The following is a 19,490-nucleotide window of genomic DNA, read 5'->3' as shown; positions in this document are numbered from 1 at the left end:
CTGTTCAAGAAATGTTTAAACTTACAATCAGAAAAACATAGGGCTTATTATCACAGACAGGTCACAGATCAGAGAATCATTAATCATTAGGCTGGAAAACGTCTTTAAGATCATTGAATCCAAAATCCAGAAACTTGAAACGCTCTGGAGCTGTTCAGCTCTCCTAGTGTGTTTCCTTGTCTGATCCAGAGCTCCATTTACTCAAGTCTGGTAAAAAAACCAGGTTTCTCTGGTTCAATAGGCTAATTTTTGTGTGAATTTTATATATATACACAAACACACATACACACACACACACATATACATACACTCTGTGCCATGTGATATGAGAAGTGTCATAAGCTAACTGGATACAGACAAGACCTATTCACAGAATTTAAAAGATCCAAAGATCATCTGGGTAATGGGTGATTCATTGAAGGAAATTCACACACCATTCTGTCCCTCATTATATTGCATAAAATAAATTCAGAAGCCAGACTGATAGAGTTGCCATTCTTAGGAGCTGTATGAAACTAAGATACTGACATCCTCTGGTCATTAGCAATCAACTAGCCTATTCGGAAAATTTTAATTAGTTACTTATTTGCTTTAGAAAAAACTCAGTTTCAGTAACTAACTTCGGAAAATACTGTGGAAATCCAGTAAATGGAGACTGTGAATGGCACTAATCTCACACAAACAGGTTTAACCTCAGAGCTAATTTTGAATTACGATTAACAAAAGAACTAGAGGCAGAAAACTATGCTATACTTTGAGTTGACCTTGCCTGAATTTCCTAGAGAGAGCTGGCTACCAGGGCAATGAAAAATACATGGCAGCACAGGGAGCTGAGTGAAGGCAGCAGGTTCAAACAACAGTGAAGGGTATCAGCTCCACCAGATCTGACACTGAGATGAGCTGGGTTCTGTATGTCAATAACAATTCCTGAAACACCCAGTCCTGTCTGGAAATTCATCTACAGTAATTGTATCAAAACGATTCTAAGAGTGACTTTTGAAACATAAATTGCAGAACTGTGTTATCACACTAGATTTATGTAATGTAATAGCTAAGTGGTTTCAGGAGCTGAATCCACTGAATCTCCCTCCATATATGAGATGATTAGCAACCTAGTAAAGTGCAGAGACATATTTTGTACTTAAAGTAAAAGCCAAATTAACTTTTCTACCATTTATGTGAGTAATCACATCTACTTTCAAGCCAGGGTTTCTTTGGCAATTTCACCTCTCAGAGCTACATCCATTTTCTGTCTGACATGAAACACTGGTGGGCTGCTTAAACAGTCAGGACTTAATTTCTTTAACACGAGATCAAATTTAACCTGAAATATATGTATATCATCTATATCTATATCAAATTTTCGTGGCTCTCTGGAGATATCCATCCCTTTTTTCTAACAAAAGGTTGAACTTGGCCCAAAAACATACTCATCAACAGAATTCACAACAAATTGGAGAATCATCTGGAACATGTTATGTTTATTTTTGCACTTACTTTGCCCATTTAAAGCAATTTATTCTCAACAATGTTTTATTGTATGTATAGTTTTCTGCTAAAATTAAGACAGATGTGTTCAGTAGACTCTAAAGATCCCACTGCTCTTAATTACCAAGTTTGTTTGTTTCTTTTGAATTAAACAGATTTCAGTTTTTTCTTGCCTCCTATTCTTCATCTTTCATGCCATGCCATGGACATGAAAGACAGACTATTCTTCTATTTTCTGCACCTGTTTCTACATCATACCAAAGAAGACAAGAAAGACAAAGCTCTCTAAATCAAATAAATACCAAATGGTATCAATGGTAGTCAAATGATGTAAATGCAAATTTGTGGAATAAAACTAAACATGCAAAAGTAAACTGACTAAAGCAATAAAGAGGCAAAATACAGAGCACTTTTATATGGTCTGATACAATTTTTTCTATTCCAAACTGACGCCAAGGGAATGTAACTTACCAAATATTACCAGATATCTGAGTTCATTTAGGAAAACACAGAAATACAAAGAAGCATGCTTTGGCTTTACTCTACCCCTATAAATGTAAAATTCATTCCTGAGAAAACATGATGTGTTCATTTACATATAGTTTTACAGGTTCAGCTTGTTAGAATTATGACGGAGAGAAAAAAAAGTTGTTGAAACGAGAAGTAATCAAAATGAATGATTTCTCTGCCTCTCAGAGTCTGCCAATGGGGGACTGAACAACCTCTGCCACTAGTCAATCAATATGTATGAAGAATAATACAATGAAGAGGGGATTGTTAACATCAAATGAAAGAAAATACCCAGAGGAATATGAGTTTCAGATTTGCACTCTTGAACAAAGCAGAATTTCTACAGCATTTATTCCAAAAGCCAGACAAATAACAATTACACTTGGGACCTCAGACAAAGACCCTGAGCCGTCTCAGAGCAATTTTACTACCTTTACCTTGCTAAATAAAAATTCTCTTTGAATTTCAAGTAAGTTAATGATTGTTAAACATCACTGGAGGTGTAATTTTTCAAAGTATCCTTTGGGAATAAAGCCGTAATATTAAAAACTGCTAATGTCAAAACTGGAATAAATAAATTATCATTAAAATCCAAAGCTAAGTTCCTTCTGCTTTCAAGAAGAAAAATGCTTTGGATATCTTGACATGCAATTATAATGCAAGTGTGTAGGTGTGTATGAAACTAACCCTGAATTCAGGATGAACCACTCAAAACAACTGCACAGCCAGATACTCAAAACAAATATTGTGAAATGGAATTAATAATACAGAGGTATACCTTATGTATGAGGTGTAGGTATCTGATAATAGAAAAATAAATACTTAATTTGCAAAATAAAGCAGACAAATAGCATTTCAGTTTTGTTTCGAAAACCTAAGATGTGATCCTGATTATATATTCTGTAATTGCAATGCCAACCTCCTAGTAATGTATTTTGTAGGACACAACTATCCACAAATGTCTCACAGAAAGGGAGTTTAAGATAGAGAAAATGTAGTCAATTTTCAGAAATAAACTGTATATCAACTTCAACACTGACATTATTGTCAGGTACTTCCTGAATATTAACATGCACAGTGATGATCTTAAGGAAGAAGATTTAGTCTACGTGCTTCACTCATCATATTTCCCCTGCTAAAAAACACCAAAAAAACTCTTAGCTACTGTACACTAACAGGCTTCTGTGGTTTCTATCTAGTTTGCATTAAAATATGGCAGTCTAAGCCTAAAACATGAGACTAAGCCTAAAAGCTAGTTGAAGAGAAGTGCAGCACACAAATAAGGATAATGAGATGGATTAGACCACAGAGGAAAAAAAATCAATATTTTTGAATATTCCTTTTTGGAAATCAGTATTAAATGAAAAAAATTTCCCAAACTTACACTCTGCTCTATTTTTTTAATCTCAGATATATCTGAAAATAAGTATTGTGAAATGTTACATTAGAATTAGATAAAATTAGTTCCAGTCAATCAATATCACTCTGAAACGTGAAGTTGTATCTTAATACAACATATAATATAGTTTCTGGTGTCCATCCTCAATAAAACTGAGTTCATCATGATTATTATAACAAATCACACACATCACTCATTTGTTGGTGTTTTCACACACCCCCTTCTCTGAAGTGCAAAGATCAACACTGACACTTGAAGATCATGGTACAAGAGATTAATGGAGTCTGACCTTCAAAGAAAGAATAAGAGAAGAAAAAGAGGCTAAGAACTCGACAAAACCGTAAAAATTCCTTTTGGTTCAATTCCTACTAACATAAAGCATAGACCAAGTTTAATAAACTCATGAGCATTATTTGCTCAGAAAACCTGCATGAATGAGAAAAATAAAGGGAAATTGAAGAAGGTAAGAGCATTGGGATAAAGACTATTATCTATTGAAATAAATGGGAACTGGAAGGTGAAGTTATAAGAGGATAGGGAAAAACATTAAAGAGAACAATGTGAAAGCACATTTTGTTGGAATATGCATATGTCCTACACACAGTAAAGATGATTCAGTCTCAAAAAAGAAATAATTTTAAAAGTTCAGACATCAGTAAATACAGTGTAAACAGGAAAAGAACAAATAGTAAGCAGCAAAAGTAAACAAGCAAAGCACAAAAGACAACAGAAAAAATTTAGATAATACTTTTGACATTGAAAATATTCCAGATTACATAGGTATCAAACTCGCTGAAACAAGTTTAAATCTGCTCCAGAATCTCAAATACATCTGCTTTATATCTCTCCCCATTACCTTCCTGATAACTAGCCTGGTTTAGTTTAGCTGTCAGACCTCACTGGAACCTAAGTAAATGGAATTGCCTCATTACATTCAGAATGTACAAATCTTGCCCTTAAAATAGTACTACTCATTGTAAATCAGATTTTCATGGTAGCATTGCATGAAGATAGTAAAGAAATAAATGTTCACATTTAAAGCTGTTCACTAGAGAGCTGAAATAAAAGTAAATCATATCAGGAAGATTTAAACTGATGGAAGTATATAATTTTTTTACTATTTGCTACCATGCAGTTAAATAAAAAAGCGACAAAAAAACCCCAAAAAACCCAACAAACAACACAAACTATCTTCTATTTTATTTAGGATTTCACCTATCCATATTCTCTAATTGTACTGAAACAAATTCCAGCAAAAATAACTTAGACTTCATTTTCTTGTTTTTGAAATCTTCCATGTGTTTGAAGCTGTATCTTCATGCTATCACATTATTTAGAAAGATTGTCAAGTGTGCTCCAAAAGTCTTTATATCCTTTGCTCTCTAGGCATGCTACTCTACACAGCTGGATCTACTATTATCCATGCATTGTTTTATAAATGCTAATGTACTTAAAATGCAAGATTTTTGGAGAAAAGGAACGTACTGCATATAATCAAGTTAGGACAGGAAAACCTGTAACAGACTACTCATAGTCTTGAAAATTCACATCTTGGACTCCTATATGTAAGGGAAAGGATGAGTGGGGATGTTACTAGAATAATCATTATTTTTAACACATTCTATTAGTGCTTGCTAGAAAAGATGATCACTGGAAACATGAAAGAAAATCATGCATAAGGCTCTCTTTACTGGGATCTTTTCTATTTCGTTCACTTTACCACACTAATTTTTAAACCTTTTTTTTTTTTTGAAGACCAGCCTTATAATTTAGAATGGGAAATTATTTCATGGGTAATCAAGATTCAGATTAGTTCAGACTTTAACAAAAAAATCAATCACTTTACTGAAATTACTCCTTTATATATTAAATTCAAGTTTTCTTATTGAGAGTGAAGAGGGTGCCTGCACTGAAAAAGTGAAAAAGAAGGTACATCAGTTACATGAAGATGTAGATGTTCCATCTACATCTGTTGGAGCAGAAGAGTTTTACTGCTTTTTAAAGGCTGTGAGAAACATCACAGACAGAGAGAACACACAGTGCAGTGCACACCATTTTTCTAGGGGAGAAAGGAAAGTTTTACACATGTGGGAACAGCAGTTTGATAATGCAAATACAAGAAGTGCATGCCCTGACCACAGTTCAGCTCAAAGTTTTCACTCGTTTTTACAACACAATGAATTAGGAGAAATAGGAACCTTTTTTAAACTGAAAATGGTGACATCAAGTTGAACAGCTCTCAAAACTACCATCTTTTCTGAAATAATTTTCTACAGTTTAGTGGCCTTAAGCTATATTTTTAAATATAAATATACACATGTAAAGACATGATTTTTAATAACAGTATGTTTGAGTATCTTACATATACATATTACACAATGACATTCTTACATTGTTCTATATGGCACAGCTTTGAAATAGAAATACTAATATGAAGCAATTGGCCCAAAGCAACAAAAGCAGGACTTTCTACTTATTTTCTGGAATATTTTCCCAAAATACTTTCTTTCCTATTGCTATTGTTTCCTATCCTTCCTTCATTAGCACTGAAGATCATTTACAAATCAATCTATCACCACTTTCACTTCTCTCACTGTTCTCTGTTTCACCTTGGTTGCAAAATTTGCCACTAAGTTAGCACCTACTGTAACTATGAGGCAAAACTAAATGTGCTGGAAAACTAGTAAATGTTTTTTTTTGTGAGGCTAAACTTCAGAGACCACAAAAGTACTGCTTACAGTCATGGACCCAGAGCAAATCAAGAGCAAATTGAGAATATAATTTCAAATTGCTAATGTCTCTGTATTACACATGATTATCATCATCAAGATAAAGAAGTCATAGAGTTCTTTGAAACACAGTAAATTAATAGAACTTTTGGAATTTTTTAATCAACCATCTGCTGATAAAAACCAGTTTCCAAATAGAATAAACACACAGGAATAGCTATCAATCAAAAAGCTTTGACTTGCCCTTAAAGACTCTCTCTTCATTTCTGACATGCTTCCCTTGCTCAGTCTTGAAAAATGATCTTACCTTTCAGCAATTTCTTCTGTCTTTATCCATCATGATCCACATGCAGATATGATGGGATATGTTTTCATTCAGATCCTTCCCTATGTAGATCAAACCCTTGCTACTTTAAGATCCTACTTGCGTCTAGGCTCAATGAAAAGTGTGCAGCTATTTGTCCTCACATGATGCCTCAGCAATTACATATTTAAGTTTCTGAGCTCCATCTCCCTCTCAAAAGAGCACCAAACAGCAGAGGTTTAGAGCCAAACAACTTTCCCTACACGATGGGGCGACACCCCAGCCTTACAGAGATTCTCAGTGATTCCAAAAGGGAGGGATTTCCTCTTTAAGCAATTTACATGAACTCTCAGCCCAGGGTTATATATTACATAAAACACTATCTAAATCTCATCTTTCACAGCATCACATTGACAAAATTGCTTTAAATCTTTGAGGTGCTTTTATCTAAAATAAGAATAGAAAAACCCATGCTACATCTTATTTCTTACATTGCAATAGCTTAAGAAAGCAATTTTTAAATAGGGGTACTTTGTGATCTTAATAGCCATTATTTACTAAGATTGTTGAATCTTCTACATAAAAGTAAAATATTAAACAATTCAAAGAGAAAGAGAAAAATTATGAAAAAAACCAACTGGGCAGAAACAACCTGCCAAAGGTTTTAAAAGGCCTATTATCTAGTTAATTTTACTATTTGAATCAAGATTACACTTCTTCAAAGAAAACATTAAAAAATCACTTATGGATGTTACCAGAATAATGTGATCTCATCAAAACCTGACTAAGCCAGAAATAATGAGCTTATAAAAGAGGCCAGATCCTGCCTTCCTGATTCATGAGTGACTTTGATGCAGTAGAAATTCATCCCTAATTTAACTTTATCAGCTGAGAAAGATCTAGCTCACTGAAGTACTGCACTCAGGAGTTTAAGGTAAGAAAAAATTGGCCCAAACACTCTCAGTAATTTAAGATACAATCTACTGTACATAGGCAAAACAAAGCTTTATTGATTAAAGCAGGCTTATGCAAATATTCAGCTATAAATTACTTCTAAAGCTTGGTACTGCAATGTTCAGACATCTACTTAGAAGTACCATTTTGTTTTTTTGGATGATTATCAGATAAAGCTTTGTTCATTGAATCTAATTATTCAGGTTTACATTAAGTTCTTTCCTGTCTGAGCTTCTTGCAAAGGGACTTAAAACTGTTTCATTTTCTGAAAAAACTGTGTGCTTCCAAACAACTTATGCTAGAAGAGGAATAAAGCAATCATCAGGAACTTAGACTATTTTTGGTCTTCAAAGTCATCAAATAATTTAAAATATAGAATTTAACTCTTCTTCTCCCTGCTTTGAAGTGAATAATTTCTAGCAAAGGAATTTAGCCTGAGGTTTCTGCAGAGCTAGTGTTGTATGACATCCTGCATAATACAGAAATAGTAACAGCTCAAAACATTACCAATGTTAGTCAGAAGACTTCTGTCTAAGAAAAAACTCATAATCAATGAAGCTTTCTCTGCAAAAATTAATGTGGTGTCTTTCTATTTACAGGTTCTGTATCTAGAACTGCTATTCTGTTCAACTAACTAGCCAGAGAGGAAAATGAAAAAGTTGAGAAAAGAAAAAAATCCATGGGAAAAAGGCTTAGATGTATAAACCTGAAATATCCTTCTTACACAATTTTAATTACTATTGGTCTTTTTACAGTTACTCACTATACCCATTTTAAAGTTAGTTCATTTAAGAGAAGATCATTAATACTAAATAGCCTATTCTCATTTCAGTGACACTTAGGAAAGACTGAAGAGTAAAATGCAAATTAACTAAGTGAGGAATATTTTTTCATTCTAAAATAGTCAGAATGAATAAATTCTGAGATAATCACAACATTTACTGAAAAAACCCCAAAACCTTCTCCTATAGTAAACATTTGGAATATATTAAGCCTTAGACATGCTACATTTGGGTGTCTATATTCAGCTCTTTATATTTAACCTCTCACTATTAAAAGCAACGTGATCAGCACAGTTTATGAAGACAAACACAGCTCTGTGCTTTGGGTGAACTGAACCACATTTATAAGTCACTATACAGCTGAGCAGGAACTCAACCTCCTTTGATTGCAAATGGGAGCCAAGACAACCAGCTCCTGTGGAGTCATACAGATAAACATAATTTTAGGTGCTGGGTGTTGAATCCTTTCCTTGTGTTCAAAGCAGTCAAAACTTTTGTTTCTGTTTTTCTCACTAATTTGATATAAAGTAAGTATCAAAATGAAAATTGAGATATCAGGTTACATTTAGTGACATTTCATCAAAATCAACATATTCCATAAGAAAGTTACAAATAAATCAAAAAAGTTTTTACCTTAAGAAACAACTTTTCACCGGGGAAAAAAAACCAAAAACAATAGACCTACTCTAGTCCACAAAAGACAGAAAAAGAGCTAATACATTTCTTTCTCCTTTAAGGCAACAATATAAATGGATATAAAGCTCTTGTTAGTTCTGTACTTCAGAACTAAATACTCATGAGCAAGTACTCCATAATAAATAATTTCAGAACTCATTGAAAAGTTAGAAAAGTTTTAAGTATTAGAAGAAGGACCTCAACAGCAGAGAGGCATTAATATAAGAAAACTATTAATACTAAATATGAAGTTGTTTTCCTACCTGTGTGCAGATAAATTACTGAGGTACAGGGTGTATTTTTCTTCAGCAGACAATCCATCCATCATCAAGTAAAAAACATGAAAATTACTCTGGTTGAGAGGTTGGATAACAACACGAGACTTCTCCAACATGTATGTATAAATTCTAGCTGATTAAGAAACAAACACATAAATTCATAATTACACTGATTGTTCTAAACTTAAATGTCTTAAACCATTCACAATTGCAACAGTTCAGAATAAACCATGTTTCCTATAAAATGATCTGAGGGGAGCATATAAAATATAGTATTGCCATTTAAAGTCCATGGTTTTCTATACCAATCATATTCAAAACCCAAATTCCATTTGAATTGGTAGAACAAACATAGTACCACACTTACTTACTGTTTGACATTACCATCAAAACTAATTAGTTTTGAAGATACTGATGTTGATTTGTGTCAGTTGCTGTATTTGGCAAGATTTTTCTAAGACACAAGCTATTAGTCATCTCACCAAAATGGAGCTATCTGACCACTGGCATCTATTCTATCCTCCTCCTAAACAGAAAGATGGGAGAGAGATTCAAGACCTCTTGAAAAAACACACTTGGAAGCATTTCTTCTTTCTCTGCTGGTAATCAGAAACAGAGAGATTAATAGTTTTGATTAACCACCTAGCTTCTAGATGGCTACAAAGAGGCAAATCCTCTGCAGAACAGGTTATCAACAGGCTCACTGACCTGAGCCAGGGGGAACATGGGCTATGATGACCTGAATAAATGAGAAGCCACGTCAATCAGAAGTCTAGAGAAGAAGGTGAAGGAGGATGAATCTGAGTGAGATTTGCCTACAGGAAAACAGCTTACAGGATCATACCTAACCTCAGTCTCACAAAGATTCTGAAAGAGGCAAAGAACAGAAGCAAAGGAATTATTGAGCCTCAGACTGATTTACCTTTTTGCAAGGTAAAAGACATTTTAGAGATACATATGAAGAGACAGGGATATTCACTGTTTTGGACAGGCTTCTCTTAAGCTCTGCCCTGGGAGTACACCACCATGTGGTTCCAGATGCAAGAGACAAGAGAACAAGAGAACAAGGGAATGTCCAACTGCAGCTAGAGGTCAGGGCCTTTCTGGTAAATGGGAATCTAATCCCAGTTCCCACTTACCCAGCTGCTGGCATAAATTCTCTCAATATTTAAACACCAGCTGTGGTACAAAGACCAGAAGCACTTCTCTTCACACAGAACTGATCACCTCTACCACATGGACGCGGTCCCTGCTGCAGCTCTAGTCTTTTCAGTATCTGGAGAATGGCAGAGCTTTCACAGAGTCTTTGCAAGCATCCTCACCCTGGGCTCACTCAAGGGCTCTTGAGTTTAGAGCATAAGGTGCACTTCTCAGCAACAGAGGACCTATATTTTTGAACCCAGTAAGCAGATGAGAATATTAAACTATAGCCTGGCTTTCACCCAACTCATTCAGGACTCCTTTCTTCATGAATTGGAAGTAGTTCTTGAACATATAGTCATTGTAAATATTGGTGCAGCACAGGAAGTATGCTCTCTAAATTTATACCACTCGCACCTTTCTAGAATTTTTCTCATTTTTTACTTTTTTGAAGCTGGCTGGGATTAAAGCAATATTTTCAGAACCAGTTCTGGACTCACAGCTGTTGCCTAATGCAAAGTGAAACATTTTGTTGAATGACAGTGTGTATCAGAGGTAGCTGCACCAGCCTAATGAGGCATTAGGCCAGCAGGCAGAATGTCAGCTCCTGTCACCATACAATTGCTAATGTCCACTGCTAGGTTATTGCTGTATCATCTGTATCTGTCAGGTCATTTCATTTTAAATTCCACTTATCTTTTGAAGTTCTTTAAGTTTCTGTTTATACTGTTGAAATAAACACAGCAAACCTGAGGTTACTCGAACTAGTGTGTATAAGAACACAGCCTTTGAGAATACTGCTGAAACACAGCATAGATGGGAGAGAAATGAAATGGGTGAATCCTGAACATATTGTTTTGAGAAAGGCCTCAGCAGCTAAATACTGTCAATGAACTAAATACAACTATGCAGGGTCTCAAAGAACCACTCTGCACAGGCCAAACCATCCTGGACACATCCCAGTTAAGGAGTGCAGAAGGTCAGTGGTACATCAGCCAGGGACATCCTCTATGCTCTCACAGCACAGACATGTCCTGACATTTGCTGGCAACCAAAACCATGCCTGGGAGTCTGGCTGAGAGACAGCAGGACTGACAGAGAGGAGCTGTACCTCTGACTTGCTGAAGCAAGGAAACATGATCTGGCCCATTTAATCATCCTACAAAATGTAGTAGTGAGCTGCTATTATGGAATCAATATGATGAGAAATTGTGTATCATCCATCTAATCCTCTGCTGCCACACTATAGAAAAAACTAAAAAACCCAAACTTGTATGGGAAGTAGAAAGGCACACTTGGGAAATCATGTATGTTTCTGGCTCCAGTAAGTTTGCAACACATTATAAATTGAAGCAATGCAATCATGGCAGGACTGGCCCAGACACACACTTTAATCAGAATCAATCATTACCTGGCTGTCATTTCTACAGCGTAAAACAGAATAGATGAACCTGAAGGATGATTTCCATCTTTTATTGTGCTTGTAACTTATTTCACAGTAAAACTAATCCAACCATCAATTAATTTGAAGAGAGTTCACTGCAAATCTTTAATCACATTTTTGTGTGCAATATTATTCACTAAGGCTTTTATAACTACCACTTCAGGTGTTTTTAACATTCATTGATTAATACAAGCAGGAAAAATGTTACCAAAGGTCATCTATCATTTAGCTTTAATGATGAGCAACATCACTTATTCAGATGACACAAATTAATTCAGCCTTTTCCAAGTACTTCAAGTCACCTGCACTTTAATAAGGCTAAATACATTCCATCTCAACTAGCATCTCCAACATTGGGAAGAGCTGTTAAGAAAAGCCAAGCTTCCAATCAGCAAGAATCAAACACAGCATCATCTTAACGGTGCTAAGAGTCATAAAGAAAATTATCATGGTAGTATGCTTTTCTACAAAGTGAAATATGCTTGTTAATCTATGTGCGAAATAAAAGGGAGAAAATTTATAAAGTTACAAAGCAAAGTCTGTCATTTTTGTGCAATGGTAATTGTGCCTCCAGGCACAAACAAATTTTTACTTCCTTTAACAGCTCACTTGATCTACTCAGCAGCTACACAGCCAGCAAGCAGATTCTGTATTCAAAGTGTGGCCAGTGAAATCTGTCTTTCAGCTATGCTTTCCTAGAAACTACATTGCTCCTTCTCAAAAACCATGCTGTCTGAAACACAGCTATTTCTAAAGACAAGAAAACGTTTGTTTGTCCATTTCAATGTAACTAAAAAAAAAATTTAAAAAAAATCTGTCCTTGGTTTTCAAAAAGTGAAGACTGAGAAAATCAATGCCTGAAAAGCAAAGCAGAAAATCTGGAGAATAAATTTTTCAGACTTTATTTTTTCTTCCTAAGTTTCTTTCTGAGTCATTTAAGGAAATTTATAGAGGCATTCATTTTCACCTTAGGAATTATATCAACTTACCTGAAGGACCATTCTGAGGAAAAAAAAAAAATCAGTCTTCTATAATTATGTTGTGGGAGTTAGAAATTCACTAGGATTTTTTTTTTGCCAGAAGATCAATCTTTGATTTCTTAATTTATTTTAAAAACTTAATGAAATCACAGGCCTGCAGTTTATTCTAAGTTTTTGTTCTAAAATAAAACTTTGTGTTATATAAAACCTCTTCAGATATATGTACTGGCTTTGAGTAGAGCCACACTAAAACTCTCCATCCTTATTTTCAAAACATCATGGCAGAAATGCAGTTTATGCTAAAGAACAAATCAAATTTAATGATGAAAATTATGGGGAACATTTAATTAATTTCATTTATTTAGGTACATTGTACTTTCTGCCAGAAGAATAATAATGTGATAAAAGTCAGAGCATTTCCAGGGTCTAGAAGAACGTCAGCATGAATAAGAAGTTGTCACAAACTTCACTGGTGTCCCCTCAAAACACAAGGAGTGCCACCTTGGGCTTGCTCTCTGTAATAAAAGTGTGCACACGTACTTTGCATGTCCCTGCCTTAGTAAATTGTTCCAGATCTCCACCTGAAATATCTGTCTGTGGAGCAGTTTAAACCACCTAAACGCTTTGATGGAGGCAGCCTTGTGCCACTTGGGTTTTTGTTTACAAATCAGACATATTTAGCCCCATTAGTATCAATGACTTATAAATTCAGGGCTCAGCAAAATCAGATGTTCTGCATACTTAAATTATTCATTTATGTTTAAACAGTGCAGGACAGTAAATACTGCTGCAAATGATCTCGCAAATAAATACAGAGTATGCCTGGGTGGAATTTAAACCTACCAAAGACAATATGCATTATTCTTTTCTCATTTATGGTGGTCTAAAGCTGGGACAATTTCACTCAGATGTGATGCTTAGCAGTGGCCAAGAAATGGCAACATCCACTATGCAAATCAAACAGCAGGAACAATTACCAATTTCAGAAATATACAACACATTTCTACTGCTGTAGCAAGGCACGTCTCTCTTGACCGTAAATTATGTAACTTTAAGCTACCTTAGAGTTGGCAAAAATAATTAATTCCTAAATAATTGGGGAATAGCAGGGTAGATAAGTAATTTGTTTACATTTGTTAATTGACCTGACTACCTTTACATTTTCTCATTTGATGCCTATGGCTTGAAAATCATAAAACCACAGAATCAGTGTATCATAAAACTGACACAAGAACCTGTGTAACTGATCCTGTCACAGGCAGTGGCTGTGAATTAAACTGTCAGTTCTGAGTAAAGCTGTCCATAAACCCATGTCTCTATAGACACAACATACTAAAATTAAATAGGTACAATACAAAGGGTCTATAAAATTTTAGCTTTAGAGATGGAGGTTTATTTTTACAAACTGAACTGAGATGCTCTTCAGTCCATGCTAATGTATATTTCAATTTGCATTCCTCCCACAAGAGCTTATAAATGAAAAACAAAATCGCACATTTTTAGTTTTGAATTTCCTTTGCAATTATCCTACACTCATTATAAAACAAACCAGAAAAAAGTGTTGGCAAATTCCCATGCGTGACATTTCCCATGAAGGAACTACCATATTTTCTAGAGTATAGTGAACTGTCTCAAGAAAATGTAATTGGAAAGATTTCCAAAGAATTTTTTTAGGAAACTTTTCAGAAAGCACAAACACATTTAAAATTACAAAAGAAAAAAAAAAAAAAAAAAAAGAGAGTAGATTTGGAAATGCTTATCTAACAGAATCTAATTTACTTGGACCAAAAGTGTGTCTTGCCATACAGCTTCTGCATCCAGGAACAGTGCAAGTAGGAAACTGTGTGTAGTTGTTTCTGCAGACATACCTTGCTTTGACAGTGAGTAGCTTTATGATGACCTATGTGGACCAGAAAGGAAAGCTCTCTCTGATTGCTTTTGAAGAGAGAGTTTTCAGATTCAAACTGAAAGTTTGCTCAATTTCCTTGTTTTTCTTTTTTTTTTTTTTTTTGGAGGTTTTTGGTTTTGTCTCTTTTTTTTTTTTTTTTTTTTTTTAAACTAAGAAATTCTTACTATGGATCAGAAGATTCACACTTACTCTGAAAGCAGGAACAAATTTCACACTATCTTGCCTCTAAGAAGAATAAACAACAATATGGTTCCTAATTGTCTTAAAAGAAGCTCTAAGTTGAAATAAATTACTTCTAATTTCAGTATTACAGAATATACTTGTTGTTGGCTTGTTTTTTTTGTTGTTGTTAGTGGTTTTGTTTGTTTTTTTTGATGTTTTTTTTTACTAAACAGATTATATTACTAACTAATTTAAAGGATACTTAAAATACCCAATACGATACTAGGCACAAAAGCACAACTTAACAACTTAATCCATTTTTCACTCTTATTTCACAGTGTTGCACTACACAGCTCTCTCAGTTTGTTGATCTGTGAAATAAAACAAAACGCGACCTCCTGGGAAATATACGGAATTGCTGTTGTCCATTTGTTTCTTGTCTTTCCCTGCCACCTTGTGGTTGCTTAGGACAGGGCACTGCTCACTCCTGACGAGAGATCAATTCACAGGCTGTGAAATCTGTTCCTCTGACACTCCCGAACCGCCCGGGCCTCTTTCATGCACCTTGAACCCCTTGCTGTCCAATTCCGTGCATGGCACACTGGGATCTCTGATCTGACACTCTGTGTGTGTGACATCAAAATTTACAGATTAAGTGATACTTACCTGCAATTAATGTTTTTTTTCGCTCACAAAACTGTAGTTCAAAATACTTTATAAAACAGCTGGACAAAGCATTCAAAGGTGTCTTAGCATGTCCAAAGGCCTCCAAGATACAGTTTACCTGCAAAATAATATTAAAGAAGCAAAAAGAGAGGAAATAAATGGGAAGATATTTCAAGAAGCATCTGTAAGGTTTGCTTGTGATTAATAAATTGGAGGGAAAAAAGAAGATAATTTTTAATCTTGGAATTTAAAAAATACTTGGCAGGTTTCTTTCCAAAATAGAAATTTAAGTGAGAGAGGTCAAAATAAATATAATCCAAAAATCAATGTCAGAATAGTGGAAGTTTTAAGTGAAAGGTTCACATATGAAGCTAGGAGGTTCACTACAGTGTTCCTACAAGTATTTTGGATACTAGTGACTGGAGTCATATTCCTGGAGCTGGCATACTTCGCAAAAATATTAAAATCTTTGAAAGCTTGTGAAGCAACAGTCAGTCAATACTAATAACCCAACAAAGGAATTTACAAGTTTTATATAATGTCAGAAATGGCATAAATTATTGATTTTAAATAGAATTATTTTAGGATTATACTAGTGAGAAACGCAGGGGAAAGCAGATTCAGACATTTTTATGGTATGGCTCACTAATGCATTTGCATGTTAGGCTTTCATGGTCACAGCCATTTTATTTCGCTTTTTTTGTGTATAATTAGTTGTTTGCACCCTGACAGATTCCCTTCAGAACTTTCCTCTGTGCATCCTTGAAGCTGATTGCAATGTGGTGCATATACACTGTTGTTCTGACATCACTCTTCTCACGAAGGTGGATGAACTAGCTGAGAAGGGAAAGGGTGACTGAGTGGTACAGAAGCTCTAAAAATTAAACCATTCACAATTATTAATTAAACCAGATGTCTGTGCAGTAGGTGGCAGCAGAAAACTAGCCAGCCAAGTTTTGGTTCCAGTTCCACTCCAGTAGTGCTGTTTAGTATGTGTTTGCTTTTAGACTAATTCAGCACTTGCTTTAACCTCTGTAACTTTATTAATTTAATGTGCTATGCATAACTGCAGCAGGAATGAATCCAGACAACTGTGTTCATTAGGGCACCTTACAAGGTCACTAAATTAGAATCTCTACTCTATTCCCTATAGATGGGATCCAATACCTTTACCATCTAAAGTCAGATATCCCATCTAAGCTTGATTTTAAGGGTCTTTCTATACCCAAAATTTGATAATGCTCTTCCACCTCCATTAAGACCCATTGATAGCTGTCTCTGAGTTGGTATCTCAGAAGAGAAGTTTCATCAGGAAAGGTAATTTCTTTAAAAAATTTGAATTGGCAATCCAGCGTTCAGCATAATTTAAAATTTCAGAGTGAACCTTTCTAAGGAATTAAATATGGGTATATATTTTGGAAATTAATTATGACTGAAAAAATATTCAGAACTCTTACCTATTTCTTAAATATATTCAGTACACAGATATGGAGCCATATGACTTCATTCAATCCTTGTAGTTCTCCTGCAAGTTTATAGTTTCTCTCCTGCATACTGTTACTTCAGATGTCTCAACACTACTTATACTGTCCATAAAATACCATACAGGCAAATTTATTTATTTACTGAAGGCAATTAATTTCATGTATAAGAAACAGTTCCTTATCACAGAAATTTTTCCTATTCACTGCAACACTGATTTTCAAAGTCACCAAAACACAGAAACAAACTATCTCCACTTTGAAGATGCTTCTTATCAGATCAATGTGAGCTTAATCCCAATCCCATTTTCATTCATGGAAAAAAAAAAAAAAACCAACTTTGTTTGACTTCAAAGGTGAAAACAAGCCATTTATGAATTTCTACAGAGCTGACACCTTTTCCCATAAAATTCAAATATCTCTGTCTATCCAAGAGGCCAAGGTTTTGCTTCATTCCACTCAGTGGTCGGAATGCTACTTACATGTTTTATCTTTGTATCAAAGGCATTTCTGCTGCAGCTGGCTCGGCAAGTGAGGTGTTTCACTATCTGTTTGCAGGCTTCAGTCTTCCCAGAACCACTTTCTCCACTGCAAGAAGACAGGCAAGGGAGAGAGGGAGGAATCAGGGCTAGCTACACGACTGAAATGCTATTTATATTCTCTGCTGGCTTTGTTTGAACGGATTGAAGGTACCTCCATCAAGCCTTTATTTCAAATAACAGAAGGTTTATAGATGACAAATAAAGAGCACAACATAGGAGACAGACTGACTGACTGTGTATATACATGAAGGCTGTCAGAGCTGTCAAGATACCTTGTCTTGTACCACAGGTCAAACCAATCAAATCTAATGCTTTCAAGTCTTTTTGAAGGTACTTACAGCACAGATTTTATGTTTTCCTTTATCTTTCATCCAGTAAAGGAGCTCACTAATGCTGCCTGGTTCTCTTTGCAGATGGGAAATTACTGTTGTGGTAATGATGGGGAATCAGAAGACATTGAAAGTGAAGAATACAATAGGAAGAATGGAAAGAAAATACAAAAGGAACAGGAAGGAAAATAAAAAGTTGATTGATTTTACAACCTGCCTGCTTTCTGCAGTACATTCTGACTTTAGTGATTCTATCTAGATTGCTGTGATTTCTGGTTTGTGGTGTAGAATAAATATTCAAAAGAATGAGAATTTCTGACAGGGAAAGTGTATAGGGTGAGTAAATAGGGTGAAAGGCAATAGAATGACCAATGTTGAAAGAAACAATAGAAAAGTGGTGGCATGGAGGAAATAAGCAAAATCCCCTGCAGGGAAGCCAAAGTGGGACTCTTAGTCACGAACTGTAGTGACAGGACAAGAAATAATGGTACAAACTGAAAGAGGGGAAATTTTGGTGAGACTCCAGGAAGAAACATGAAGTTTAGTTAGTTAGGAAGGAAGTTGATGAAGTTTTCTCACCTTTCCTCCTCTGGCTTTTTAGCTTTTCTTTGTAACTACCTGCTGGAGGGCCTGTTTCCTACTATTGCTTTATAAATATTTTGTTAATACAGCCTTAATTACAGCTCAAAACTTCTTTCTTCAAATACTACAAATAATTAAAAAATAAGTTCTGTTTCAAAATTAAGAAAAAAAATTAAAATCTAAATTTGTTAGGAAAAAGACCAATTGAAAGTGTGAAAATACCAAGTCATGTGAAGCAAAGAAGATGACCCATTATACACCCAGGGGAATTAAAGAAGCTACAACTGTCAAATCTGCAGCATTTGGACTTTCATCCATTATCATATATATTGCATAGAGGGGGACTTATGCATAGACAGAGCCATCACATGGAAACAATTAATCAAGGAAGCCCAGATAAAAGAGTCAGAAAGTAGCCAACCCCAGGCACTTTTTAAGAATTTCTTTCTGCAAGTACTGAGAAGTACTTGCTTACCCCCAGTTTCTACATCTTAGGCATCTTTGTCTAAACCTTTATGATTTCAGAACAGTGGATCATGATTGGATCATTACTGTTAGGTAAACAACAACCCCATTGTAAAGAAATTCTATAAATCATCTATTTAGGGAAAATATGACAAAATACAGAACTTGTAAGGAGCAATATATCTGTCATTTCAGATGTTATAAATGGCAGGGTTTTATTTTTTGTGCTTCATTTTCAGTTCTGACCAACAATACCACACTCATACCATACTTAACAAAAAAAAAAAACCCTTACTCCTGCAGTACTTTAACTATAATCAGAAGTGATGGAAAACTGCTGACAGAATGTGTTCATATAGGATTTCCACCAGATTTAAAAAAAAACAAAAAACAGGTGTGCTGTTCTGCATCAACTTCTGAAACAAATCTCTTATTGTACTACAGGAAGCATTACTACTCCAAATTCCCATTAATATAGTAAGGTACATCCAGGGAAGAGTGACTAAGTTTACACACTTTTGGGGGTCAGAACAATTTATTTCTTCTCCATTTTCAGAGTAGGTAAGTGAGACACTGAGTCTTGCTCCCAGTGACTGAAGTTTCTAGATTTGAAACAAATATGTGCAAGCAAAACTGTTAAATACAAAAGAATGAGTCTTGTATTATCAGCA

The 19,490-nt window shown here is 35.0% G+C and overlaps 1 protein-coding gene across 4 annotated transcripts in view; it reads right to left on the bottom strand.

Annotated features, from left to right (window-relative positions):
* Positions 1-19,490, bottom strand: part of MYO16 (myosin XVI) — a 363,429-nt gene that overhangs the window by 143,489 nt on the left and 200,450 nt on the right. For all 4 annotated transcript variants that reach the window (XM_058044965.1, XM_058044966.1, XM_058044964.1 and 1 more), the window contains exons 14-16: positions 17,384-17,489; positions 15,421-15,538; positions 9,105-9,252 (exon numbers count right to left, since the gene is read on the bottom strand). In XM_058044965.1, the coding sequence (XP_057900948.1) occupies positions 9,105-9,252; positions 15,421-15,538; positions 17,384-17,489 (372 nt within the window). The remainder of the gene's footprint in view (positions 1-9,104; positions 9,253-15,420; positions 15,539-17,383; positions 17,490-19,490) is intronic.

This window comes from Melospiza georgiana, chromosome 2 (genome assembly GCF_028018845.1).
Source record: "Melospiza georgiana isolate bMelGeo1 chromosome 2, bMelGeo1.pri, whole genome shotgun sequence".
NCBI classification, from domain to species: domain Eukaryota; kingdom Metazoa; phylum Chordata; class Aves; order Passeriformes; family Passerellidae; genus Melospiza; species Melospiza georgiana.
Note: the sequence above shows the minus strand (reverse complement) of the source record. Positions and strands in the feature narration are given on the sequence as shown.